We start from the raw sequence: 25,602 nt of genomic DNA, 5'->3' as shown, positions 1-25,602 counted from the left end.
GGCCGGGGCGGGGCCGCCGCGGGCCCGAGCAAAGGCCGCCGGCAGGTGGCGCGCTCCCACCGGAGAGGCGGAGGCGGCGGCCATCTTGGATTTAAAGGGGCTGCGCCGCTGAGAGGGCGGGTGGTGCCGGCCGCGGGTCTCGCCCCGCCCCCGCCGGGACCGGGACAGCGACGGGGGCCGCCATCGAGGTCTTGCGCCGAGCAGGTTGGACGGGCGGGGTTCCGGGGGCTCGATCGCCCCCCTCGGCGGCCCTGGCGGGGGGAGGACACACGGAGCCCGGCGGCGCAGGCCGGAGCGGGGGCGGCCTTCCCGGGGCGACGCTCCCCCGCCGGCCTGGGGGGCGGTGGGACCCTTGCGGGCAGCTGGGGAGGTCCCTGTAGTGGGTCTGCGGCTGGCGTGGTTCGGGGACCGTGGTAGCCTGCCCTGGCAGCTGGGGCAGCGGAACGAGCGGGGGCGAGGGCAGCTTTCGGGCCGTGCCCGCCGTAACGCTGCGGGGTCGTCGCTAAGGGCGCTGCCGGCTCTGCGGACTTTGGAGCCGGCGAGGCGCGCCCTGCGGGATCAGCCTCCTTCAGCGGATCACCGGGGGAGCCGCTGGCTCGGGAGCCCTGCCGGTGCCCGCTCTGCTCGGGCAGCTCCCGGTACGCCTGGCCAGGAGCGCCTGGCCTCCCCGCGGGCAGGGCCGAGTGCCAAGCAGGGATGGCGGGCGGAGGCCGGGAGCCCCCGAGGGAGGAGCGGAGTTTGTGTGTGGCAGCTGTGGGTCAGCCCCAAGTCCCGGCCATGGCTGTTTCCAGGGTGCTGTGGGCACAGACTGCGGGATTCACTGTTCTATAATTAGTCTGCGTCTTCATTGCCAGGACTGGCTTTCACTGTAACACAAATAATGTATGTTTGCGCTCCTACTATGTAACTTATGCGACATGTAAGTGTTCCATAGCTGTACGTACCCCACAGCCAGACGGGTTTGTCCTCCAGAACTAGGGAACGGAGGACAGCAAGGTGCTTTAGGAAAGAAATACGTGTTGTGAGATGAGGCAAGAGAGAGCCTGCGTGTCAACATGGCTGGGCTATTCCTCCTGGGACACCTGAGCCCTTTCCCCTTCTGAGGGAATCCGTGAGGAGGGACAGGAACACCGGTGCAGCATTGGTTCAGGCAGATGTAGGTAGCTGGGGACATCGTAGGGAGCACCATGATAGTTGTGTGTTACCATGGATGTGATGGCTGTAGCAGCAATCCGAGCTGAATCCTATGTCATTGTCTTCTCTCTGAGAACAGCCAAAGACTGAACAAGCGCTTCCCAGCAGTACCCGGCCGAGCCCCACACTGCGCAGTGTGGGCATAACAGGGCTCCAGCCTTGCCAGATCTCCTGGCCAGTTGCTGTGGGCACAGCGATAGCAACCATGCAGCTGGAGCTCTGCAGCTACACCAGCTTGGCTTTAGGGGCTGGGATGGGGTCAGCAGTGGCGACACAGGCGAGGGTGGTACCGAACAGCATGTAAAACCTTCCGCCACAGGATGGAGGGTGGGATGGAACAGGGCTTTGGTGGGCTGAGCAGGAGCCCGATGATGGCCAGTGCTCCTTGAGCAGCATTTGGCTGCGGCGCCACGGGGGCTCGGCCCTGGTCCTGGGCGCTGCCGTGGATCCCTGAGGAGGGAGCTGTGTGTTTGGCGTGCGTGGCGCTTTCTGCGCTCCCAGGAGAGCGTCCGACCGTCCTGTTCCCGGAGCCTGTCCGCATCCCTCCCCTCCCCCTGCCGCAGTGTGGTTGGCTGCCGAGCGCCGGGTGCCTGCGCCGCTGCTCGCTCCCGGGGCAGCGCGGCAGACGGAGCCGCGCAGCGCCGCGGCCGCCGCTCCTCCGCCGCCTCCGCGAGCACCGGCGCTGGACAAGCCGCTGCAGGCAGCCAGGTACCGCTCCTCTGCGGCGTGGGGCGGGGGACATTCCCGTCCGGTGACTGAGACGGGCAGGGTGCCCAGCCATCCTGGAACAAAGGACCGCTTTGATGCGCAGTTTCAGGCAGAGCTGGTGAAAAGTTTTTTTCACTTGTGAAGCTTTCACTTAGCCAGGTGGGCGCAGAATTTCTCTGTGGTGGTTCTGAGGGGTGAAGGGGTTTCTCCGGCTTGTTGTTTCAAGGATACGGAGCGGGCGTGCCTCCTGCTGCCAGACAAAGCCGGAGAAACGATGACGGAGGCAGGTCATACAGCAGTAGCTCTCAAAGAGCCTTGTTTCGCCCCAAACCGTCTTTTCATTAATTAACTGCTTCCTAAGCTTCTCCGAAATGGAGATGCACTCTACCAAAAGTGGTGGGCTGGGGGAATCGCTGAAAGCTTCTGTGAAGGAGAGGATGCGCTTGGGAGGAGGTGTCTGAAGAAGAGCTGGGGGATGGTGCTGCGGTAGAATGCTCTGGCCAGGCAGCCGGGAGAAATCTGCACAATGGTGGGAGGCAGCAGTATATTACCAGAAACAGCAGGCTTCCCTGCGTCTTGCATAGCTGGCATCTGGCACTCTGCTGCAGTTCCATGCTCGGGCATGGAACTCTCCTCTAGTGCCTTTGGTCTCCTCTCTGCCATGCAACCTTGGAGATGTGGAAAACACCCCTGCCTGTGCTTGTGAGGAAAGAGGGTGGTGTTCAGCACACATCAGGTCAAAGATCTGGCCAGCTCAGACACAGGGTAAATAAACATGGCTGTGCTTTGCTGTAATTGGCAGAAGGAGCAGGAAGCATGTGTTCTCTCATCTGCTGTTTTGGAGGAATGTCCAGGTTGAAACAACAGCATTAACCCCAAATACCAAAATGGCTCTTGGGGCTCAAAGGACACGTGGCAAAATTCTGACCTTGGCAGAGTTGCTGGATAAATGCTTAATTTGCTGGGAAAGAGCCATGTAGCTCCTCAAAGAGCTCTAGCCAGACAGGGGAGCCAGAGATAGAACAGATCTTCTGCTTGTTATGCAGGTAGAGGTTTGTCCTTGTGACTTTGTCTGCCTTGCTGCAGTTTACAAAACCTGTTTGCTTGTGGAAATAGTAGCGCAGTCTTGCAGCCTGCAGCTGGCCTTTGTGGGTGCCCCACGTACACCATGGGGGGGAGCGTGGGCACACCAGAGCCCTTCAGGGTGCACAGAGCGGCTCCAGAGCTCCTGCTGGCCCCATCTGCATCCTGGTTATCTCCCGTACTGCTCAGGCACATCCAGTGCACAGCCCTCACATTAGACAGATGCCTGCAAAGGCACTGGCTCCTGGGAATTACTCTGCCTGCTTTAATACTGCTTCGTGCTGTCAGGGCAAGGTAATGGCTCTCGCTCTGTTTTTTATAGTGCGCGACTCCCAATCAGATTCTGAAGCTGAGAGGAGATGCTTGCCCTGGCTCCGTTCCAGCTGCTTAGCTCTTGTCTCCACTAGCCTGGAAACATGTTTTAATGGTGTTTCGCTGTAGTCCCAGGCGCAGCAGATGCAGAATGGATTTGGTGAGCTGCTGCAGACATGAACAAGTTTAAAAACAAGGTCTTATCAGCTGATCTGGAGGTGCCAGCATAATCTTGCTGGTGGGAGTGGTGATGACTGCTGTTCTCATTCCAATGGCCTGCTGGAAGGTGCAGGTTTTCCCAGCCAAAAAGCTGGGATTTTTTTTGGGGGGGGATGTAAACAATATAATATACAACCAGAGCAAAGTGTTTTTCTGCTAATGGCAAAAATCAGTGCTGGTTTGTTTGGGTTTTTTTTAGTTGGCTGGTTTTGCTGTTGTTAGTTGTTTTGTAGTGTTTTGTTGTTTTTTTTAACCCTTGTTGATTCCAATATCTGTACTCTTTGGTATTAACAAATGGAGTGAGACCTTTCTGGTCTTGAAAGGAGTGAATGACCTGATACAAAGCCTACCAAACTACCTGCTCTGTCTTCCTCAGAGTACATATCCGTATTGGAATTGCATGATGCTTTGATAATACAGGAATTGCTTGCTATGATCAGTCAGAACAAACAGCAGTACCTTTTGTCTTGTCCATTTCCAGCTGTGGGCTGGAAGGTGGAAGGGTATGGGAAGCTCCTGTGTTCTTTCTGTAATGGTGTGAACATGAGTCACTATGGCCAAGTCCTTGTAAAGCCCCCTTATCACCACCTTGCCCTGGGTCTCAGGAAGGTTATGTGACGCTGTGTGTTTTATTAGAGATTGTGGGTGGTAGGGAGCTGAAGCTTTTGAGACAGAGAGGAGTGTTGAGAGACTCCCTTCATGCTCTTTCCCTTTAGCTCCAGTCTCCTTGCGGGAGAGCACTTTCACTCGAGCTGCAAATCCAGTTCCTTAGTCCTCGTCCTCTGGGCCTCTTGCAGCCTGCAGGTAAACACAGACATTCCCAACACAAGCCTTCCAGTATCTAGGAAAAAACCCCAGAGGTTCACAGTCAGCTAGAGCTGGCATGTGTCAGCTGCTGAAAGAAGCAATCCTGTCTTGATCCCTGGGCAGCCCTCCCTATCCCCCGGACAGGCAGTCAACTTGTACTGTGTTATGCATGACTCTGAGCATTGGGGAAACTGGTCTTTCTGGGCTTGGAGACTGACTTCAAAGCCATGTGAGACGTCTGGATGCCAAGGAAAGTCCTGGTTTTGGGGCATAGGAGACAGCTTCTTGCCTTTACTGCATGCTCTGTTGCTGCAGGTGGATTGCTTTGGGAATCCAAAAACCCCTGCAGAACCCTGCTGGAAGGAAAAAGGCATTGCATTCCCTTTCTCTGGGCCTTGGATCAGTTTCTAGTGCTGTGGTGCCTTGCTCCTTTGTCCTGAAGAGCTGTTCACTAAAGGCAAATGCATTGAGTTTATCTGAGGAATTCAGATGAAGAATTTTTTTACCTTTTTTTTTTTTTTTTTTTCTCCCACAAGAGGATGGTTAAGTCACGGTACAGGGTCTGAAGAGTTTGTGGGATCTCCCTTTTGGGAGATGGGTCCTTTAGCTAGACACAGATACCTGATCAGATACCTGCTTTGAGTGAGGGAATAGACCAGAGATCTCTAAGCGTTCATTCCAAGTAATACTCTTCAAGTAATACTCAAGCCAGACTCTTACTGAGGGAAAAGTTCGAACACAACAGTCCCTCTATAGTATTTGAAGTCATCTGTGTGTTGGTTTAACTCTCTAGACTGTCTGCAGTGAAAGAAGGGTCTGGGCTGCAGGCTGACATTGGGAAAGAACTTTGAGCAGAAGACAGGACTCTAGGTGTCCCCTTTTTTGGCAGTAGGATGTAGAAACTTATGAGACGTCTGGTGGCAGAGAATGTTATGGACATTAGAGTTTGAGTGGAATCTTTTGACTTTACAATTGAAGCTCAGAGATATGTTGGGTATGACCTCCCAAGATGCTGACTCCTTATGTCCTCTTTGTGTGTTCCTAGATGCTCTAAGGGAGCATCCAGGCATTTCTGGCAACAGTAACAAGCATCACAGAGGACAGTTCCTGCTCTGTGCCTCACCTGAACCTCAGCATTTCTTGTTTTGCCCATATTAGAGCATCTGTGGAAATACCAACTTCAGTGTGGAGCTCAGCAGCACCAGTTTGTCCCTTTTCTGTGGTTCTGCTCCAGGTGACCTGGGGTGGTGACCCTGAGCACAGTGGCTCTTCTAGCAGTGGTGTTTCAGTGTGCAGATGTTCCTGGCAGTGTCAGTGTGCCCTGGCTGTGCAGTGGAAGCCTCAGAGGCTCTGCACAGCTGACTGTAATCTCCTACAATCTGTTTGCTTTCTGACACTGTGGTATCAAAATAAGAAAATTTGTGCTCATGACACAGCCTCTGTGGTGGCTGTAACTTTGTCACTCTGTTTGCTTTTTACTGCTTTTATATTATTTTTCAGCATCCAAAATATTAGGTCTAGTTTTGTTGCAGTGCCCCTTAGGAGTGAGAACTCACTGTCTTATTTGCAGTCTCACTTCTAGCTTCATTGGAGGTCAACCAGTCATTCCAGAGACCCTTTGTTGCTCAACGGTAATGAGCTGGCAGAGATCCAAGGAAAAACAAACACATCAAAAAACCCTCCCTACTTTTATCAAGTCGTTTTGCTTCCCAAATTTATAACCTTGCTGTTTCTCCAGGTAGCAAAAGCATGTCTCTCAGGAGGAGACTGGGATAATTATGATGAAGCAAGACAATGCTCTGTGTTTTCATTTCTATGGAAACCATTGCTGTCTATCTCCCAAATGTGGCCACTTGTTCTTGCTGCGGGTCAGACATACTCTTTTTCCACAGGATGCTTTTTTCCAGAACCTAGCTGTCTTTCTGCAACTACCTTACATCATTTATATCCTCGGATCACCTTCTCCTACGGAAGAATTTGCTGCTGAAATTCTGTTTCACTTCTTTACAGAAAGTGCTGGCAGACTATATGCAGTTTGAAGAACGCTGCAGTTATTGTCTTGGGCATGCACAGAGGTGATGAACTGCATTATCAGAGTTGTTTTTAGACCTGAGATCTCTGTCCTGTTGTAGTTGATTCCTGATTTTCCTGGTGCTGCTCCCCACCCCCATAGTCTTCTAGCATTAGGCATCATAACCTAAGCTTTAAGATTCACTTGGACCCATTTAATCTGGCATCCTTGTAGATGTTGTGGGTTGAAGATAGAAGCAGTGAAGCTTCCAGCTCTTTCCTCTTAAAGGTGTCACATGTGGCAGCAGTTTTGGGAGGCAGAAAAATGAGCTGCTGAAATTGCTGATGCTTAGCGATTTTGCGGTTATGCACTTGAATACAGGAGGAACGTTTTTGCCTGGCAGGATGTACTTGCGGATGGATTCCCGGCTGATTGCTGCAGCTGCCACAAAGCTCAGTGCATGCATGTTCCTCCTCTGTCCTCCAAACGGGAGCAGAAGAGGGGAGATGAGATGGGTGTTGTCGGAAAGGCAGGCTATTCTAGCAGCTCTCTGTAAATAGGGAAGACGTGCCAACTAGAGCGGAAACTTGCGGGTGGAGACCTGGGCTGGAACACCTGCAGGTCCATGAGGACTGCAGCAGGATAAGCTGGGAACAGGGCTCTCCATCTCTCAAGGAGCTTGGTGGAAAAGCATTCTTTCTTCCTATTCCAGTCTGAGCCCCACCCTGCAAAAGGCAAACCATGCTGTGTCCCTTCCTCTCTGCAGAAAACCTCTGAGTGTTTTTTCTGCCTGGGTAAAGGACACCCAGTGCCCCTTACTGAATGTGAAGGAGTAGAAAGGGTGCATGTACAGCAGCCTCAGCCTGCCTGACCTTGGTGTTGGCTGCCATAGTGAGTGTTTCCTCTTTGGAGGGCTGAGCACTGAGTGTATAGACCTGACAGCACTAGGAAGAACTAGAAATAAGATCTCTGGGGGGGAATTCCTGCTTTGGAAGGTTAAGTCAGCTCCCACTGGTGTTTGTTGCTTTTCTTTGCTGTACAAGAGGTAGCAGCATTTAAAAGACTTCTCAGCAGTCTCTTCTTTGTTTTCTTGTTGACCAGCTTTGTGTTGTTCTTAGGTTTTGTACCCTCTGTCCAGTCTGGACAATCCTCTGTCTACTGTTGAGCATGGAAACATGTTGGTACCTAGCAGAGCTATGCTTCCAGGATGTCACCCTAGGGGAGAAAGGCTGAGGTTGTTACAGATGTTTGCACAGCCAGTGAGAGAAGAAAATCCTCTTTTGGGATGTCTTGAAGGATCTGAGGATGTAGTTGCAGGGTAGGATGAGTCTTGGATGCTGTGGATCAGGATGCTTTGGTTTATTTTTCCTTCTCAGTCTGAAATCTTCGCAGTTTCAAAAAACAAGTTGATTGTGAGGACTGTGAAATGCGTGAACATTTTCTGCTGGAAGGGCTGAAGAAAGTGTTGCTGTAGTAGAGATGCTGATGGTTTAACACACAGTTTCACAGTTGAGGAGCAGTTATGTTTACAGTGGAATTAATGAGGCTGATTTTCTATGGATCTGGGTCTTGTCTTTCTGACTCTGTTACCTAGCAAGGTGTGAGGTCTGGTGGCTTTTTATTCTGTAACATGTTCCTCTTCCCAAGGTGTTTGTATTACACTTCTTAAAGATGGCACCATAACTTTATAACACTTATGTCTGTATGGGCATAAGTGATGCTGCTGTGAAAAATGTCAGTATTTCACAGTTGGCCCAGTACACACAGGGACTTGTACTGCTCAGCTGTGAGAGTTTCAGAGCAGAGTTCTATTTTTTTGTACATTGGGTATGAGGCCATTACTGGGTATCTTCTTGTGTCCCAAGCATTGCCTGTGGTCCAGAGAACCGCCACTTGCCAGTTTCCCTGTTTGCAAGCGAGTCGCGGTGTTTCCTTCTAAGTTGGAACCAGTGATGGGCCATTTAACCCTTTAGCTGTTATTACTTTGGGTTCTGTGGAAGAGGTAAGTGCCTGCTGAGCCTTCCTGGGAAGCTGTCTGGACCTATTTTAGAGCACGAGAGTGCTTGGCCAGATGAAGCAGCACTAACACCCTTTGGGCTGACAACCTCTTTTCTCTAGGGCTGGGAGTTGTTGCACATTTCTTCCTGAGTTGTGCTCACCTGCAGAAGTCCGCATTAAGCACGGCTTTCCTTATTGCTTGAGCACTTGATCCCTCTCCAGGTGTGCCAGAAAGGTGGGAAAAAGAATAACCAGGGGAACTGTTGACCAGAGTGCTTAGCTGCCATTTTCTGGAGAATGAGTTTGGAAGATAGGGTATCAGTTGCAACCAACTCTCAGCAAACCTATTTTTACTTTTGAAACAATAGTCTACGTCCTTTATCTTGACCTTAATAAGGTTTTTCATGCTATTCTTATCATATAGTCTTCTCCAAAGCAAACTGGTGTGTGTCATGGTCCAGATGAGACTGTTTTGGTATAAAATGCCCAATGTGCAGGGTTAACTGCGTTGGGAGCACGACAGATACCCAAAAGTGAAAGATACAGTGAAGTATGATTCAGAATTGGTACTGATGCTAGATCATGAAATGAACGTGAAGTCAGGATTGTGACTTTGGGGGAGGATGACTCAGTTCTTGTTCAGAGGTGTGAACAGAAACCCAGTCTTCAAGAGACACGAGGTGTTTCTGCCCTGCTTGAGGGTTCAGTAAGGTCTCCACTGTGTGTCGAGAGTTTGCTCCTCTTCCTGAGGGATGGATGTACCTCATGGGAACAGAAACCAAAGAAGTTGAGAGTTCAGGCCTATAAAACAGCTGGAGGTAAAGGGAGGCTAAAGAAGGGGACATGAGTGGGTTTGATAATGAGATGTGTGTACTTGAAACAATTGTCCCAGTGCTGTTTGTCATCTTCACTTTAAGTGCTGCAGTGAGGAGGAAGCTGGGCCTCTCTATTGCTCAGGGCCCATTCCCTGGTAGCTCCCTGGCACTTGGGCAGGGTGCACAGGTGAGGAGAAGAGGAGCCCTGTCAGAAAGGGGAGCTCTGCTTGCTCTGTGCTTGTAGCTGGGACAGTATTTCTGTTCTCTCAGTAAAACAGGCACAAGGCAACTTCTGAACAAAGCTCAAACTATGCAGAGGTGGGTCCGACAGGAGGTCAAAGGCAGATCTGCTGGCAGCAATCCTCTCACCTCCTCCTGTGTAGCTTCTGGGCAGTTTGCCAGCTTCCTGGCAGCAGGGCCCTGGGCACTCAGGTTGCAGAGGCCTCTGCCAGCTCCAGGTAGCAAGGAGGTGCTGCTGGGCAGGTGCTGCCTGTGCAGGGCATTGCAGGAGGCTGTTTTTGGGGTGACCTGATAGCAAAGTGGGAGGTAGCTTTACTGTTGAGTAATGTGAGGAGGCTGCTGGGGTGGCCCAGCTGGTGGAAGAGGCTGTGACTGTGCTAGATGAGTGAGTCATACAGCAGCCAGGGTCTTGCAATAAGGGGTCTTGCCTGTCTCTTCTGTCTCTCAGCCACTGGCCTATTGTGTTTCTTTAGCTCCTGGACTTTGTATGTAGGGATCTTGCAGCCACACTAACATTGTGGGTTGTAGTGCTTGGTGTCACTGTGCAAAAGCAGTACCTGGGTACTTTCCCATTGTATATCTGGGGGGAGCAGGACAGGGAAGGAGTACAGAGTTCTTAGCTCATCCTTAGGAGTCCTTGGGGTGGCAGCAGGGTGAATGAAGATGGAAAACCTGTTGGTGTTTCAAACCAACACCTGCAAAAGGATTATGTTAGTGTGACTGTAGCTGTTGGTGTATGTGAGCTTCCCCAGTCAGGCAGTGGTGTGGTGTGTCTTGCTGGTGGCATGTCCCTTAGTGCCACAATGGCAGTTCTGTGCTGAGGCTGTGATCTTCAGGATGTACTCTTCTGGTCAGGCATTATTTTGGCACAGTAATACCACTGATGCCTCCCTATCTGAGATGCTCTTCTAGGAGATTTTCCTTTGAGGAAGCAGAAAGCTTTGAGCTGGCATCCCTCCAGTTTGTGTTCCCTTCTGGAGTCAGAAGAGGTGCTGAGCTTTGACAGCCTCTCTGCATCAGTGGTCTGTGGGCAGAAGGTATATAGATTGCAACCCCAGCTCTGCTAACCACAAATCTCTGCTCTTAAATAGAAGCTAAATTAGTCTTCCCCCTGCTGGGAGTGTGGAGGTGTTGGAGGTCATTACTGGTTGTAGCCTTTTTGTCTCCTATCCATGTGGGTCACCTGCCTTGGTTGCCAGCACTCCCAGCCACAAGAGCAGAGGCACGTGCCCTGACAGCTGCCTGCTGCCAAAGGGAGAGGGGAAGATGAAGAAGAAAGGCTTAGAGTAGGCAATCAGTTAAATGCTGTTTCTGACTGCTTGAAGGAGGTTGTGATACTTGTGTCTGGTTGTGGCTTTCTGAAACAGCCCTGGGGCACTCTGGTTTTGTCTTGGTCTCCGTGCAGGGCTGCAGGAGTAGGACTATGTCCACCATGGTGTACCCAAGGGAAGAGAAACTGGACAAGCTGAGCCAAGAGGAGATAATTTCCAACACCAAGCTGGTAATGCAAGGGCTGGAAGCTCTCAAGAATGAGCACAACTCCATCCTGCACAGCTTGCTGGAGACCATCAAGTGCCTGAAGAAGGATGAAGAAGCCAATCTCGTGCATGAGAAATCCAACCTGCTCCGCAAGTCAGTGGAGATGATAGAACTGGGGCTTGGAGAAGCTCAGGTGAGAGTGGTGGGTGATCCCTGAGGTGTTATCTGGGATTGACAGAGGAAGGGTAGATATGTGGCCATTTCCCATAAGCTGCAGGGGTGGGAAGGCTAGCATGGGTGGACCCTAAACATGCATGTGAGGGAGAGGCAAGATTGTGGTTGTTACTGACTGAGACTCTTAACAAGGTGATGATGGCATTGTCCAACCATCTGAATGCCGTGGAGTCAGAGAAGCAGAAGCTGCGTGCTCAGGTGCGGAGACTGTGCCAGGAGAACCAGTGGCTGCGTGATGAGCTTGCCAACACCCAGCAGAAGCTGCAGCGTAGTGAACAGACAGTGGCTCAGCTGGAGGAGGAGAAGAAACACCTTGAGTTCATGAACCAGCTGAAGAAGTATGATGAGGATGTCTCGCCTTCGGTATGCCCCAGTCCTTTTGAGCAGCTGCTTTTGTGGGTCTGGGAGGTTGGACGGGGAGAACTGCCTACGTGTGATAACATTACCCTGGATTCTGCCCCTTCCCATGCACCCTGTATCCCATGCATCATGGATGCACCTATGCATCCCTGTAGCGAAAGGGGGCCTGCATGAGGCAGAGTCTCTGGATTTTGTTTTGTGGGGGGACATGGTGGCAGAGACAGCAGAAGAAACTGAGTGTGTTGGTGGGCTGCAGAAAGGCCAAGAGTTTGGCAACTGACTCAGCCCAGGCTGCTGCTGTCTCTGCTGAGAACCAACAGTATTTGTGATTCTCATCCTCTCAGGAGGAGAAGGAGGGTGACTCCACCAAGGACTCTCTGGATGACCTATTCCCAAATGAGGAGGAGGAGCATGGTCCTGGATGTAAGTGTTTGTTCATGCATGGGAGCTGCCTGTGTCTGTTTAAACCTGCTGGGCCAACTGTGCTGTGTTTATTTCTGTGCCCACAGTGCCCCACCAGCACAGCAGTGCTGTGGCAGCTGCCCAGCAGGGAGGTTATGAGATTCCTGCACGCCTGCGCACCCTCCACAACCTTGTCATCCAGTACGCCTCCCAGGGACGCTATGAGGTGGCTGTGCCACTCTGCAAGCAGGCACTGGAGGACCTGGAAAAGACATCAGGCCATGATCACCCTGATGTGGCTACCATGCTCAACATTCTAGCACTAGTGTACAGGTGAGTGTGGTGGGAAGGGCAGGACTGGGCCAAGACAGCTTTCTGCATCTCCTGTTTCCCTTTACAGCACATCCTGGGGCGCTCTCCAAGCTTCCTGTTGTTTGCCTTTCAGAAAGGTTTTGGCCTAGATGGGCTATTTGGTTTGCCAAACTCCCATCTATAACTAGGGACTGACTAAAGCAGGGAGGAATGGAGAAATGAAAGGACTGTGAAGGGTGGGTCTGTGTGGAAGGAGCACTGTTCATAGTTCTCCCTGCTCTGGGCTGTAGTGTCCAAATGCCAAATAACTGGTTGACTTTGCACTGCAGGGATCAGAACAAATACAAAGAAGCAGCACACCTCTTGAATGATGCTCTTTCCATCCGTGAGAAGACTCTAGGCAAAGACCACCCCGCGGTGAGTGTCTCTCTCCTCTTTCAGTCACTTCTTCACCTTTGGGTGCTGCTGGGGCACTGTTTCAGCAGTGTTTTATGATTCAGTATTTCCTGCTGGCTGGTTCAGAATGGCCTGTAAGGAGTTGGGTTCTCTTGGATCCTGCAATCCTCCAGGGCAGCCTTCTATCTCTGGTCCTCCTTCTCTTGAGAAGCAGCAGTACTGCAGGCATGGAGGAAATGGGACAGTCCATGTTAGTGTTGCTTGTGCCCCTTGTTTGGTCCAGCTGGAATTTGCTTTGTTTCATGGAGAAGCTTCTGTCTCTGTAGGTGGCAGCGACTTTGAACAATTTGGCTGTTCTCTATGGCAAGAGAGGGAAGTACAAAGAAGCAGAGCCACTGTGTAAGCGAGCCCTGGAGATCCGTGAGAAGGTACAAGTCTCCCATGCTCTTTCTCCTTTCATCTCTCTCTGTGGGCTTTCTTCCATTACTTCAGTTCATGTGGGAGATCCAGGGCCTATCTAGTCTGTTCAGCTGCTGATTCTGCCACCACCTTTCCTGTCTCTCCAGTGTTTGCAATTCTGGAGAGGCCTGCCAGGAGGTAGAGGCTGGAATTTCTCCTCCTTGCTCCTCCAGACCTTGGCTTTTGTCTGACATAGGCATGTGCTAGGGGGACTCTGATGTCTACTAATTCCAGGAGTCTGCTGCAGTCTTTGTGGCTTCTCTTTTTCTGTTCACCCAGGTTCTAGGCAAAGACCATCCTGATGTGGCCAAGCAGCTGAACAACCTAGCCCTGTTGTGCCAGAACCAGGGCAAGTATGATGAGGTGGAGTACTATTACTGCCGGGCCCTGGAGATCTACGAGAGCTGCCTGGGTCCTGATGACCCCAATGTGGCCAAGACCAAGAACAACCTGGTGAGGCACTGGGGAGAGGCCATGTGGTGTTGGGGAGGGGGGCTGTGGGAGACATGAGCCTTGTCTGGTGCTTAGAGACAGAGCAATAGCTGCAAGTGGTGGGCAGAGTTTAATCTGTTTCCCAGTGGTGCTGGAGCTGTTTTGTTTTGGTTGCAGGCTTCCTGTTACCTGAAGCAAGGCAAATACAAAGATGCAGAGGTGCTGTATAAGGAGATCCTTACCCGTGCTCACGTGAAGGAGTTTGGCTCCGTGGATGGTTTGTACAGCAGAAGTCCTTGGGGCTGGGGAGAGGTTTCCTGGCTCTCAGCCTAGACTTGCCTGGTTCTGGTGTTGCCCAGACTGAGGGATGGGATGCCTTGCAGGGCCCCTGCTTTGGGCAGCCCTTGAGATGCCGCCATTCTAGTGTGTTACACAGTTCTCCCTCTTCTCTCAGGAGTCTAAACCCAGTCTTCACAGGGCTGGGAATAGTAAATGGCACAATCATGCTCAAGCATAGGCTGAAGTTTCTCTTGTGCACCTGGCACATGTACTTCTGTTGGAAGGACTTGTTCTTTCCTTCCCCTGTTCTGCCTTTGCAGTGTCGGTTGCCTCTCTTAGGACTCTGGGCCAGGGACTAGGGGGAGAATCTGGAGTGTCACTTCCCTCTGACGAGGTGCTAGCTCTTGGGACAGAGTGCTGGGCTATATAGGAGGCAAATAACAGCATGGGGTGGTGAGTGGACCTGTTTTGCACTCTTCCCCACACAGATGAACACAAGCCAATCTGGATGCATGCAGAGGAGAGAGAGGAGATGAGCAAGGTGAGTCTGATCCCAGGGGATTTGATCTTCTCTTATTACACCCTGTCTCTTATGTCTTCTTCCTGGAGAAGCTGCAGTCTGAAGAGCTGCCAAGGCCAGGAGGTGTCTGGAGAGGGGGTACAGCACTGCTGCTCCCTGGGCCAGCAGGGAGGGAAGGCCCATCAGAGAGCACGGTGTTTTTCCTTGGGCAGGGCTGTTCAGTCTCTCTGCCATGGCTGCATGCTCTCTCTGCTTTAGTGATTGATCCCTCTTGGGCATGCAGATGATGGAAGATGGCAGATGGCAGAGAGTTGTGCTGCTAGGCCTTGGCACTCTGTTCTGAAGAGCTGCCAGTACCCAGAGCACAAGTGGCTTCTGAAGCAGCTCTAAGGCTCTAGGGAAAAATGGAAGTCAAGAAGAAACTGCTGCTGTCACCTTGCTTAGGAAATGGAGCCATATCTGGAAAAGGTCTTTGCACAGGGCAGGCCCTAGCTGGCCTCTGAAAGAGGATAGAAATGGACTGTGCTTGCCTTGGACCAGGCTGAAAGGCAAAGCTACTGTTGCTCCTGCAGCCCAGGCCCTGCACTGTGGTCAGTAAACGCAGCAGTCGTGTCTTCGCCAAGTGTAAGGCCCTGTTTGGTTTTTGGCAGGTGGGTGAAGCAGCAGAATGAAGGGTTCTGATCTAGTCCTCTACCTGCAGTGGAACTCTCCTTTTCTTTTGCCCTCAGAGCCGGCCCCAACCGTACAGGGTTCAGGCAACAGTTGGGCAGGCTTGACTTAGTGACTGTGGGTCCCATCCTAAAAGCAGCCCTAGAAGTAGGGCAGTGGCAGGTGCTTTCCACAGTATCCTGTGCCTTCCCATTGAACCACTCTGCATGGCTCCCAGCACAGGGCACTGCTCAGCTTTACAGTGTTGTGGGTGCTGTACTGCAAAGGCTCTGCTGCGAATAATCTGCTCTTGCTGCAGCACCATCCTTGAGAAATCCAAGCTGGAGTAGAGTCTGGGTTCCCCTGCCCTGTCTGGGACTGAGACTCTTCTGATGGTGTCTTTGGAGAATTTAGGGGTGAAATGTAGATAGGTGTAGTATGAAGCTATGCTCCAGATAATGCAAGCTCTGCCATGGGGCAAGGGAGAAGGCTGAGACCCACAGTTGGAGTACGAGATTAATTTTACATGTGAGTCTCAGGCAAGGGCTAAGTCTCTTTCCCTGACTCTGGGACTCCTGTCCTCAAGGCAGCTGTGCCTGTGCCCCAAGCAGGGTTGGCATTCCTGTCCAGGCAGCAGCAGTAGTCACAGACCTGCTTGTATTCCTGGCCCAGGAGCTGGGGTTGATGTGCTCTGCCTTGTGCTGTTTCCACATCTTCTGTTAAAATGTATTAAATTCCTCTGACAGAGCTTGACTACTTTTGTCCCTTGCCCCTCTTTCCTGGCAGCAGAGTTCATGCCATCAGCAGGCATCCTCTGTCTCTGGTGCCTACCCAAGGTATGAAGAATGACCCTGGTGTGAAGAAAACTACATGTGCCTATGGCACAGGGAAACTCTGGCATGTGAGATAAAAAGCTGAAAAGTGCTGTGGCAGTGAGTGATCAAAATGGTCCTCACAGAGAGAGTTTCTTCTGGGCTAGAGGGTAACTCGTGCTGTGGAGCAGTGGCTCCCTGCACCTGCTTGGTGCCATGGTCCTATGGACCCAGGGCTAGCAGCTACTGCCCTGGAGTGTGGGTTGTCCAGATCTTCCTTCTTGAGCATCAAGCTGTGCCCTGTGCTATTGCTCTGGCTGGCAGCCCATTTGCAGCTGGCTGGGACAGGGCCAGCCAGCCAGCTTTGGGGTGCAAAGGCTGAGCATGGGGAGGGGACAGCTAACTGGACTGAGCTGCTGTAGGGCAAGCCTGACCTTGTAGGCCAAAGGCTGGGATGTGGCTGGCTGATTCCTTTGGTACCCCTGGCTGAGGATTTAGTGCCCATGGAGACTGGTATGTCTGTGGGTTTTTGTCTCCCATTTGCGTTTTGGTTGGGGTGTCATGCCCTCCATTATGCCATGAGAATAGGCTGTGTTGTCCCTGCTGCCTTTGATACCATGGAAGACGGTAAGGAGGTGGGATTATGCTCCTTCCTGAAACTAGGATATCACTTTTGCTTGTGACCCAAATCTGTTGCAGCAAACACGCGTTTAACTTTACTACCAGGAAACTGCTGGGCCTCATCACTGCATTTGCATATTGTGTTTCCAAAGGTTGAGCTGGTGCAGGGGTGCAGCCTGGGGTCTGACCCTGCCATCCAGTGGCAGAGCACAGGCCAGAGAAGGGTGGTAGATATGGAACTAACATCTCTCTTCTCTCCTCACCCTCTAGAGCAAGCACAGAGACAGCGCTCCCTATGCTGAGTATGGTGGCTGGTACAAGGCCTGTAAGGTTAGCAGGTAAGAGCTGGTTTGGGGGCAGCTGTGGACTCTAGAGGGGTGACCAGAGGGCTCCTGCTCACCTCCCCTCTGTCACCACAGCCCAACTGTGAATACCACTCTGAGGAACCTGGGTGCTCTGTACCGGCGCCAGGGCAAGCTGGAAGCAGCCGAGACCTTGGAGGAGTGCGCGGTTCGCTCCCGGCGACAGGTAACCCCAGAGGGACCTTCCCTGGTGTGGGGGGCATTGTAGGGCTTGGGGTGGCATGTTATGGCACTGCCTTGGTTAGGGTGTGGTGAGGGACTCTCCTGGGCCTCTCTGATGTTCTTTGTTTATGTTCCCATGACACCAGAGGGCTTTGGTGTTTGGGGATGCATTTGTGTAGAGGTCCACATGTGTGTAGGTGTGTGGAGTGGCACATGTGTGTGTGGATGGAGCAGATGTCCATGTGTGGGGAAGGCATGGCTCACTGGGTGCAGAAATACTGCAGCTGGTTAAGGCAGGTTACTGGATTTGTCAGCTACTGGGGAGAACTACGCCTACTGGGATGTTTCCTTCACCCTAATTTTTTTGTCCAGAGGCAAAAAATACCTAGAATTTCTTAGAGTACCTCTTGCCTTAAACTCCTCTCAATCCTCAAATAATAAAGCAGGAGCTATAAGCACCTAGCACAAGACTGAAGGACAGCTGAATCCTTCATGCTTCAAAATGTGAAGGAAAACAGCTGTCAGCTTTGGGGTAGCAAGCCCTTGTTCCAGAGGGTTGGTTTTAGCCTTGTAGGGACTCACTGAGCTGGGAGTTCAGAGACTGCTAAATGCAGGATGGCATTTGGCTCCATCCTGGTTGTGCTGGGCAGTTTTGGCTGTGATGGGGCAGTGGCCAAGAGAGGGAACAGGAGCCAAGCACAGTGATGGCACAGTGGATCTCTAGAGGGAAGGAACATGGAAAGACAAAACACGTTTCTTCCTTATCCTTTCCTACTTGCAGGGCATTGACCCAATCAACCAGACGAAGGTGGTGGAGATCCTGAAGGAGGGGGATGGCACAGAGAGACATCGGAGCCTGGGGGGCAGCGTCAAGTACGAGAATGCCACAGACGGTAGCGAGGAAGTGAGTATGGGCGTGGAATGGAGCGGGGTAAGTACAAGACACCATCAAGAATGGCCTCAGCTGGCTGCCAGAGGGAAGGGACAGCCTGGCTGAGGGCTGTCCCTGCGTGGCCTGTCGTGGCATCCTTGTCTGCCTCCATTCATTCCCTGCACATTTCCTTCCCCTTTCTTGGCATGAGCCAGCCAGCCCACAAAGGTGCGTGTCTGGGTCTGGCTTCTGGTGTACAGAACAGATATTCCCAGCTGAGGGCTCCTGCTTCCAGGGAGCTGCCAGGCCCTGGCAGTGTGCAGCATGAACTGGTCCTGGTCTGCCCTTAATCTTAGGCTTGTAACCTTATTAACATCTCTCCCTGCTGCTCCCCTCTGGAAGTCCTGGCTGAGAGCATCAGCCCCATCTCGGGCTCACCCAGCCTGTGAGAGCCTTTTGGCTGTCTGTCCTGCACTGTGCCACTGATGATGCTGAACCTGGGCAGGGGTGTGTGTGTGTGATATGCCTGGTGTGTCTGTGATGGATGGACTGACTGACTGACTGACTGACTGACTGCAGGGCACAGGAATAGTCAGTAGCCAGCATCTTTACTGTCCCCCTCTCCTGGTCTCATGCCTTCAGCAGGCTCTGGCCAAGCAGAGGGGATAAAAGGCAGGTCTTTGCAGAATGGCAGGGGGGGTTGACCAGTGGAGGCAAGAGACTGGTGTTAACTGAGGAACAGACAGGGCAACCTGAACCTGTCTAGGCTTGCTCTGAGCCTGAGGGTGACTTTGGTCACTAGCACTGAGTTTGGAGAAAGGTAGTGATGCAGGGCTGGAAGAGGTGCCTTGTGTCTCCTGCAAGCAAGAGGATGGAGAAGAGGCAGCAAGTGAGCATGGTGCTGGTGGGTGCTTGGCTCAAGGGCTGTTAATGCTTACATTCCTTCTGCAAACTCTGAGAGCATAGAGTAGCTGGGGTTGTTGTAACCTGGCACAGGAAAGGCACTGAGCACACAGAGTCCTTCGCTGCCCCCTTACATTTGCTGTCACTAACCCTTCCCCACCTGGCTCTGCTCTATCCCCACTTGCATGAGCTCCCTCCCTTCCTCTTTTTCTTCCCTGTTGCCATGACAGCCCTTCAACACCCAAAGCCTGAAGCCTGCTGGCTCTCTTGATTGTGGATTGTACGTAGGAGGTGGCTGAATGGGATCTGAAAAACAGACCCAGCAGTTTTACCAGATGCAAGGCTGTCCTTTGCCCCAAGTCTTGGCATCAGGACCAAAGAAAGTCTTAGCTCTGGCTAAGCATCAGCTCTAGGCCCCTGCACTCACCATTAGTAAGGAAGCAAGACAAGCACAGAGGGGAGGGCTGCAGGTTTGGATTAGAATCACCTGGTCCCTATGCTGGCTGGTGTCTTTCTGCAGCTCCTTCTGACTGTGCTTGGTGTTGGGTGATCTCCTAGCACTGGTGATGGTTTGGGAGACCTTCCTGGCAATCTCTGAGCTGATCATCCTAAGGCAAGTAGGTAGTGCCACCCTCTCCCACAGCCAGAATCAGGGAATAGTCCCTGCTCATATGACCCTTCCCCAGGGGTCTTAGCAGAGGTTCCCTGACCCAGACAGCTGTAAATAGAGGATTTGAGGGCTAGCCCAGCACCCTGGGGGACACAGCTGCTGCCACATGATTCCTTTTCCAGGCTACTGCACACATAGCCAGTCTTCTCTTCTGAGCCAGCAGCCCTGCCCTGTACTGAAGCTCTCTGCAAAAGAAGGCTGAGGCAGCTCCTGCTGCTCCTGTCCATCATGGCCTGTTGTTTTCTGTGTTGGTCCAGAGACCTCAGATGTGCTGCCTTAAAGCAGCCTCTGCTGCCCTCCTTTAGCTGTCCTCTGCTGCAGGCAGGGCTGTGGGAGTCCCCAGGGTGCCCTGTGCCCATAGGCAGCTCTGGAAGCACCTCAGGGCCTGGACCAGCTGCTTGCTGCCCAGGTAATTGGGATGTGAGAACAGGGGGATAGCACCAGCTCCATGGTGCAGAGGCCTTGGTGGGTACCCAAGGCCCAGGAGCAGGGAGCCCTTGGAGCAGAAGACCCAGGCTGTTCCTTCTTGAGCTAAGCTGTTCCTGCCAGTCCACTAAGCCAACTAGCAAAGTGAGGCCACAGTTTCAGCTTCACAAGACTCCTTCCCTGCCCAGAAGCGGCCTGTGGTCTCTGCATGCAGCCTGGGCCTTGTCCCACCTGCTCCCTAGGTGACCTACAACCTCACAGCCTTGTAAATTGTGTCTTTCTCCTCTCTGTGCACTAGGCTTAAATGCCTCCCGAGACTCCCTTTCCCCTCCACCGCAGTCACCTGGATGTTTGTGTTGTACCTTCCGACTTTTCCTCCACACCATCCCTCCTTCCTCGGCGAGAACTCCACGCCAGTCCCCCAACCCTCCTGGCGCGCGAGGGCACCGCGACGCCTGCAGAGGAGTGCCTGGCCACATGGCCCAGCTCCAGTCCCGTGGCCAGCAAGAGCAGGAAGAATCTGCGAGGAGCTGCCAGCTCCCCCAGGCCAGGGTGACGAGCCACCATCCCCTTGCATGCCCCCACCCCTGGCCTGCCCATGCACATCCCTGGGGCCCAGGCCTGCGGGGGATTGTCTTCACTCCAGGCTTACAGACTCCATTGTCAGTAGACATCCTCAGCCCTCCTAGCTTTTGTTCCCTTCATCTCTACAGAGGCTCGAAGATGGAGGGCTGTTATGGGTCAGTGAGGCCTGGCCTAGGCAGGGCTGTCATGTGCCCAGTTGCTTTCTTCCCTGTAGGCTTAGCTGATATTAGTGCCTTGTAGCAAACCTGTGCTGGCTCCCAGTGGGATGGGCTCTCCCTGCAGCACAGGGCAGTCCCCATCTTGCTCCCCTCCTCCCTGCTGAGCTCTGTAACCCAGGAGCAGTGTGTGGGTCTCTCTGCAGGGGCACAGGAGTGTAGGGCAGTCCATAGAGCTACTGTACATCCAAGATGAGGTGAGGGGGCAACAGCCAAGGACTATGTACAGGAGCTGGTCAGCACAAGCATGTTTGGCTGCGACTTCCTGACTAGATGCTATAGCCAGGTTCCTCATCTGGCATCAAGGGGTGAATTAGCCCCCCATTGCTACAGGGTTCTTAAGTGTGGCTGGTGGGAGAAGTGGGGGTGAAGTTGTTTGCTGTTCCTTGAAAGCAGAGGAGGGATAGGAGGAGAGTTTTTTTGCAAGGGGTAGACCCCAGACCGTTAGAAGTGGCTGAGATGGGGAATGGCCTGGATTGGAGCAGAGTGGTTGGGAGAAAAAGAAGGTACAAAGACAGATGTAAGGAAGCAAAGGGCGAGGGCTGGAGGTGCTCTGAGCAGGTGGGAGCAGATGGGATGGCTGGAGAGATGTTGCTGCAGGGGTAGGGGCTGGATTGCTCACAGGTCTGTGGGGCTGATTGCAGTCTGGCTGTCCCTAGCCAAGTGGGTGGGAAATGTGTAACCCTGTTACCAACAGGGTCACAGTGCTGACCATGAGGGGGTGTGTGAGTGACTCAGTGCCTCTGATGGCTTCAGGCCTTCACAGGGTCTGGTGCTGTTAGTCATTACTGGGATATGGAATGTGTCCCAGGGCCAGACCTCCACTGTCTTGGGTCTCACATCCTTGAGTGTACACTCTCACCCTGCCTCCTATAGGAGGGGAACCTCCCTGGCTCTTATATCTGGGAAGAAAGCTGGGAAGGCTGTAGGCAGCTAGATAGAGCCCAGGGGCCAGCACAGGACTCCTCCTTATTTATTTAGCTAGATCCTTTCTTTATGCTAGTTAGCTGGCAGGTTGTGATACTAAATGTGCTTATGTCTGTCTGGGCCTGGCTTTCCTGTGGTGGTGCAGAGGCCTTGGGGTATATGCATGCTGCTCCCCTGGGAGCTTGTGCTTACTGAAAGGAAGCTTGTCCCAGGATCATGGGGTGTGGATCCCAGGGCTGAGCGCTGCAGGGCTGTACCTTCCCTGCCTCCATGCTTCTGGAAAGTGGTGAGTTCCCGGTGCAGGGTGTGTTTGGACCTCAGGGCCACCTGCCCCTGTGCTTTGCCATGTCCTGGACCTGGTGCTGTAACAACCATACCTCTAATTAAAGGTAGACTGACCCAAATTGCTGCCCTGTGCTTCTTTCCATGCTCTATAGGCCAGCGTCGGTCAGCCCTGGGGTGGTGGGTGCAAATGCTGCTGGAGCAGGTTTGGGGGTGCTTGGTGTCTGTCTGTGTGTGTACAGGGGCATGTGCTGCCCCCAGGGCACCTCTTCCAGGCTGAGCGTTGGAGATGAAGGACCCAGCTCCACTGTGCTTTTCCCTGTCCTCCAAATTGGAGTTGCTGCTAACCTCAGCTCTGTAACCATGTGTGGCAGGGCGGTCCTGGGGCAACTGAGCTTGGAACTTCCCCAACAGGCATTTCTGTTTAGCCAAAGAAATACCCCATTGTGTCCCTCAGTGCTGAGTTCTACATGCTGCCAAATCCTGCCCAAGTCCTCTGCCTCCATGCATTAGGCAGGGTTGGGAGCATGCAGTGGAGAGGAGCTTAGTGGTGGAGCTGCTTGGTTTTTTTTTGAATGCTCTCATCCTGGTGGGTGCAATGGGGTGGGGGCTCTGCGGCAAACCAAACCCATAAATGTTCTGGGTTAAAAATAACCCGTCAGAAAACGGAGTGGGGGGAGAAGAGAGGCTATTTTTAACCCAGCATGCAGCAGCATTTGGTTCTGGTGTTGGTCTGCAGTCAGTCTGCATCACGGCAGCTGGGAAAATGTGGCTCCATCCTCCAGCCCTGATACAAGAGCATACTTCCTGGCCTGATCCTGCTGCCCTTGTACCACGGTCCTGCTCCCCTGTCCCAGCTGTGTTCCCTCTTCCACCCCTGGTTTATGTGCCCTGGGAAAAGCAACAGTGCCTGGCATAGCAGTACCCTGCAGGGAGATTGGTGACCCAGTTTAAGTCTGGTGGGGAGGCAAAAGACACCTCTGCATCTTTGCTAATGCTGCACACTTGATGTTCAGCTCATCCAAAACCTGCCTGGGATGCCTCGTGCAGAAATTGAATTGTTTACTTTGGTGCTTTGGGTGCTCTTTGCATTTCTGGTGAGTGGGTCCCTTTGCAGCAGCAACACATGGCTCTCAACTTGGAAAACCCTCATCCCAGTGAGAATGTGAAGAGGTTCAATGCACTTGTTTTATCCAAGAAGGGATGAGATGAATACCAGGAGAAAGGTTTGCTGGTAGGAAGAGTCCTGGTCAGCTGTTAGACAACAATCTAGGGCTGGATCAACTTTGGGTAATCAGAGCAGAGGAGCGCTGGAAAAGCCTTCCCCAAGGGCCACAATCTGTAATGGTCAGCACAAGGGGGGTGAGTGGCCTAAGGCAGAGACCCTGCCTACCTGCAGAGCTGCTTGGGCAGTGCTGAGGTAATTGCTGCTGCTAGCCTGAGACACAAGGCATTCTTGTAATTTGGAGTGCTTCAAAGGGGCTCCCTCACATCTTTATAAGGAGTAAAAGGGCTTTTGCCATCACTTTACCTGTTTCTTCTGCCCCAGTGTTCCAGGGGCCATTCAAAGCAGGAGCAGGGAAGACTTGTGTTATCAGGCCAGCAGAGCAAAAAGTAATTCCACATCAGCAGTGGTGTCACAAGCAGGCCAGGCCACAGGAGAACAGCTTGGTGGCATGATGACACGGTGGCATGGTGTGGTGTCATGCTGGCGACTCGTGCCTTGCATGCATGTGGAGCAAAGTGCAGGAGGTGGACTGGAGCCTGTCAAGGGCTGAGTGCCTCACTGAGTACTGGGGACTTTGGAGCATGTGGGAGGAAAGAGGCTCAGCAACAAGATTTCAGGCTGGTTTTGGTCTTCTGAAAAAGCAGGCAGACATAAAAAGTTCCCTGTAAAGTGCCACCCCTAGGGTAGCTAATGGGGCTGCATGAAGCTAAAGTTGGGGGGCCTAGGAATGCAGTGGTGCTTGCTTGGCAACACAGTGCTGGTGCAGCCAAATGAATCCATTCCCAGTGGAGCTGCCTGAATTGCTCCAAAGGCTAAAGCTAACTGTCTTGGGGGTGTTACAGTTGGGACAAGGCTGTGTGTGCAATGTGAAATGATCTTGTGTGATGTGAGTGAGCCTGCAGGAGCAGGGCGTGCATCTGTATGAGTGCTGGACAGAGAGGAGGAATGGTGATGGTGTGGTGAAGAAGGGCAAGGGGAGGGGGAGGATGAGGATGGTCTCCAGCCAGCAGCAAATGAGAGTCCTTGAAATGAAAGTCTCAAGAGCCTGTCCTGGCCTGACAAAAGCATCCCTAATCTTGGGACTCCCTTGTTGCCTCCCTGGCCACTGGGACTGCCTTGGTAGTTTCTGCCTGAGCTGTTGCAGGTGATGGAGCTGTGTCATGTTTGAGCAGGACTGTGCAGATGCCAGTGCCATTTGTGCTGGCAGCCCAGAGCAAGTCAGCAACCTGCACTGGGCAGGAGGGCTTATCAGGCTGGATGAGCCAGACAACAGTGGCAGGGGTCCCTGATTCCACGATTATCACGTCTTGTGGAGAACCGGGTGAGGGGAAGCCATGTAGTGAGCAGTAAGCCTGCTCTGGGCCAGGGCTATACCCTCAGTGCACATGGGCAAGAGGATGCTTGGAGCCAGTTCCAGCCACTCAGCAGCAGCATGCCAGAGCCTGATCAGTGCCACTTAGCCATCACCCTGGCTTGTGTCTCTGTGTCCAGGATGGCAGTGGCACTCTCCAGCGCAGCAGCTCTCTGGGAAAAATCCGGGATGTGATACGGAGGAGCAGTGAGATGTTGGTCAAGAAACTGCAGGGCAATGGTCCCCTGGAGCCTAGAAACACCAGGTACGTGTGAGGGTCAGGCTGTGTACCGGACAGATGGGGGCCCTGCCGCCTTGTGTGTCTGGGTCTGACCAAACACAGCACAATCACATCTGTTCTCCTCTGCTTCTTTATAGCATGAAACGAGCTGCGTCCTTAAATTACCTGCACAAGTCTAGTGATGCTTCGTTTGAGGTAAGCACAGTGTGAGTGGTGGGGCTGGTACAGGACTGTGCATGAGGCTGGGGGCTGTGGCCAGTGGCACAGGGGGTGAGGGGCATATTAGTGGGCCCGAGGATGCAGTGCTGAGAAGCCCTGGCTTGTAACCCCTCGTCTGAGGTCAGAGCACCGAATCTGAAGATGTTGCTTCCAAGTACCCATCTTCCTCCCCACAAAGCTCAGCCATAGACTGGGAGCAAAGGCAGCAGCTACTGTGTGTGACAGCAGCACCAGGGCCGTCCTGGCTTGCAAGGCAAGGGGTGCAGGAATTGGGGTGGCAGCTTTCGGGCATGGGGGTGGAGTGCAGGTACCTACCTCATGGGCACTGTATTTTTTCCAGGGCACCCAAGGCCTCCGTGCGGAGAGCAGAGGCCTGAGCGCCAGCAGCATGGACCTGTCCTCCCACAGCTCCCTGCTCTCCTCCAACTGAGCTGGCTGCTCCGCTGCTGGGCACCCTGGCTTCGCGCTGCACGGGGCAGCGCCCGCCACCTCCCCACACCGATTACTCTGTACTCCCCATCACCGGTTCTCTTGCCACCGTCTGCCTGCCCAGCCCGGCCTCCCCCGGGGGTCCCTAGCTAGTTCGGGCACCGCAGCCCGCCCGCATGCTCCTCTGCTGCTCACCGGGGCCCGCAGCTCTGGTGGCCGCATGCTCGGTACCGGTCACACACGCTCGCCAGGTAGAATCGCCAGCCCGGGGAGGGGGGCTGTCCCCGGGCCGGGGCAGCGGCGGGAGTGCCCCATGCCCCCGGGACGCCGGTCCCCCGCCGGATGATCGCTGTACTTTATTTTATTAAATAAAACCGACCCTAGAAGCGA

General features: G+C 53.1%; 1 protein-coding gene across 4 annotated transcripts; it reads left to right on the top strand.

The window, feature by feature from the left end:
• The first annotated feature begins 79 nt into the window (after window positions 1-79).
• Window positions 80-25,602, top strand: KLC4 (kinesin light chain 4). 4 transcript variants are annotated; one of them, XM_014262504.2, is made up of 16 exons: window positions 80-204; window positions 10,793-11,059; window positions 11,233-11,463; window positions 11,805-11,883; window positions 11,970-12,195; window positions 12,504-12,591; window positions 12,897-12,998; window positions 13,309-13,482; window positions 13,639-13,738; window positions 14,229-14,281; window positions 16,612-16,679; window positions 16,761-16,869; window positions 17,647-17,769; window positions 24,464-24,588; window positions 24,702-24,759; window positions 25,124-25,602. In XM_014262504.2, the coding sequence occupies exons 2-16, from the start codon at window positions 10,811-10,813 to the stop codon at window positions 25,211-25,213; spliced, it is 1,875 nt and encodes a 624-aa protein (XP_014117979.1). In that variant the 5' UTR covers window positions 80-204; window positions 10,793-10,810; the 3' UTR covers window positions 25,214-25,602. The 4 variants fall into 4 exon arrangements, with proteins under 4 accessions (XP_014117979.1, XP_005534087.1, XP_014117980.1 ...); XM_005534030.3 differs by having other exon boundaries at window positions 17,647-17,796; XM_088052419.1 differs by lacking the exon at window positions 80-204 and adding an exon at window positions 1,884-1,902 and having other exon boundaries at window positions 17,647-17,796.

The sequence above is a fragment of the Pseudopodoces humilis genome, chromosome 3, assembly GCF_049639895.1.
Source record: "Pseudopodoces humilis isolate 2021_Gansu_Grassland_sample_001 chromosome 3, ASM4963989v1, whole genome shotgun sequence".
NCBI lineage: Eukaryota > Metazoa > Chordata > Aves > Passeriformes > Paridae > Pseudopodoces > Pseudopodoces humilis.
This window is presented reverse-complemented; position numbering and strand designations above follow the sequence as displayed.

Bases quoted from the DNA above. Each gene is read 5' to 3' on its own strand.
- KLC4 (XM_005534030.3), top strand. From the start codon at position 10,811: ATGTCCACCATGGTGTACCCAAGGGAAGAGAAACTGGACAAGCTGAGC. The intron at 11,884-11,969 runs GTAAGTGTTTGT...CTGTGCCCACAG, and splicing joins GGAGGAGCATGGTCCTGGAT to TGCCCCACCAGCACAGCAGT. The intron at 14,282-16,611 runs GTGAGTCTGATC...CTCACCCTCTAG, and splicing joins AGAGAGAGGAGATGAGCAAG to AGCAAGCACAGAGACAGCGC.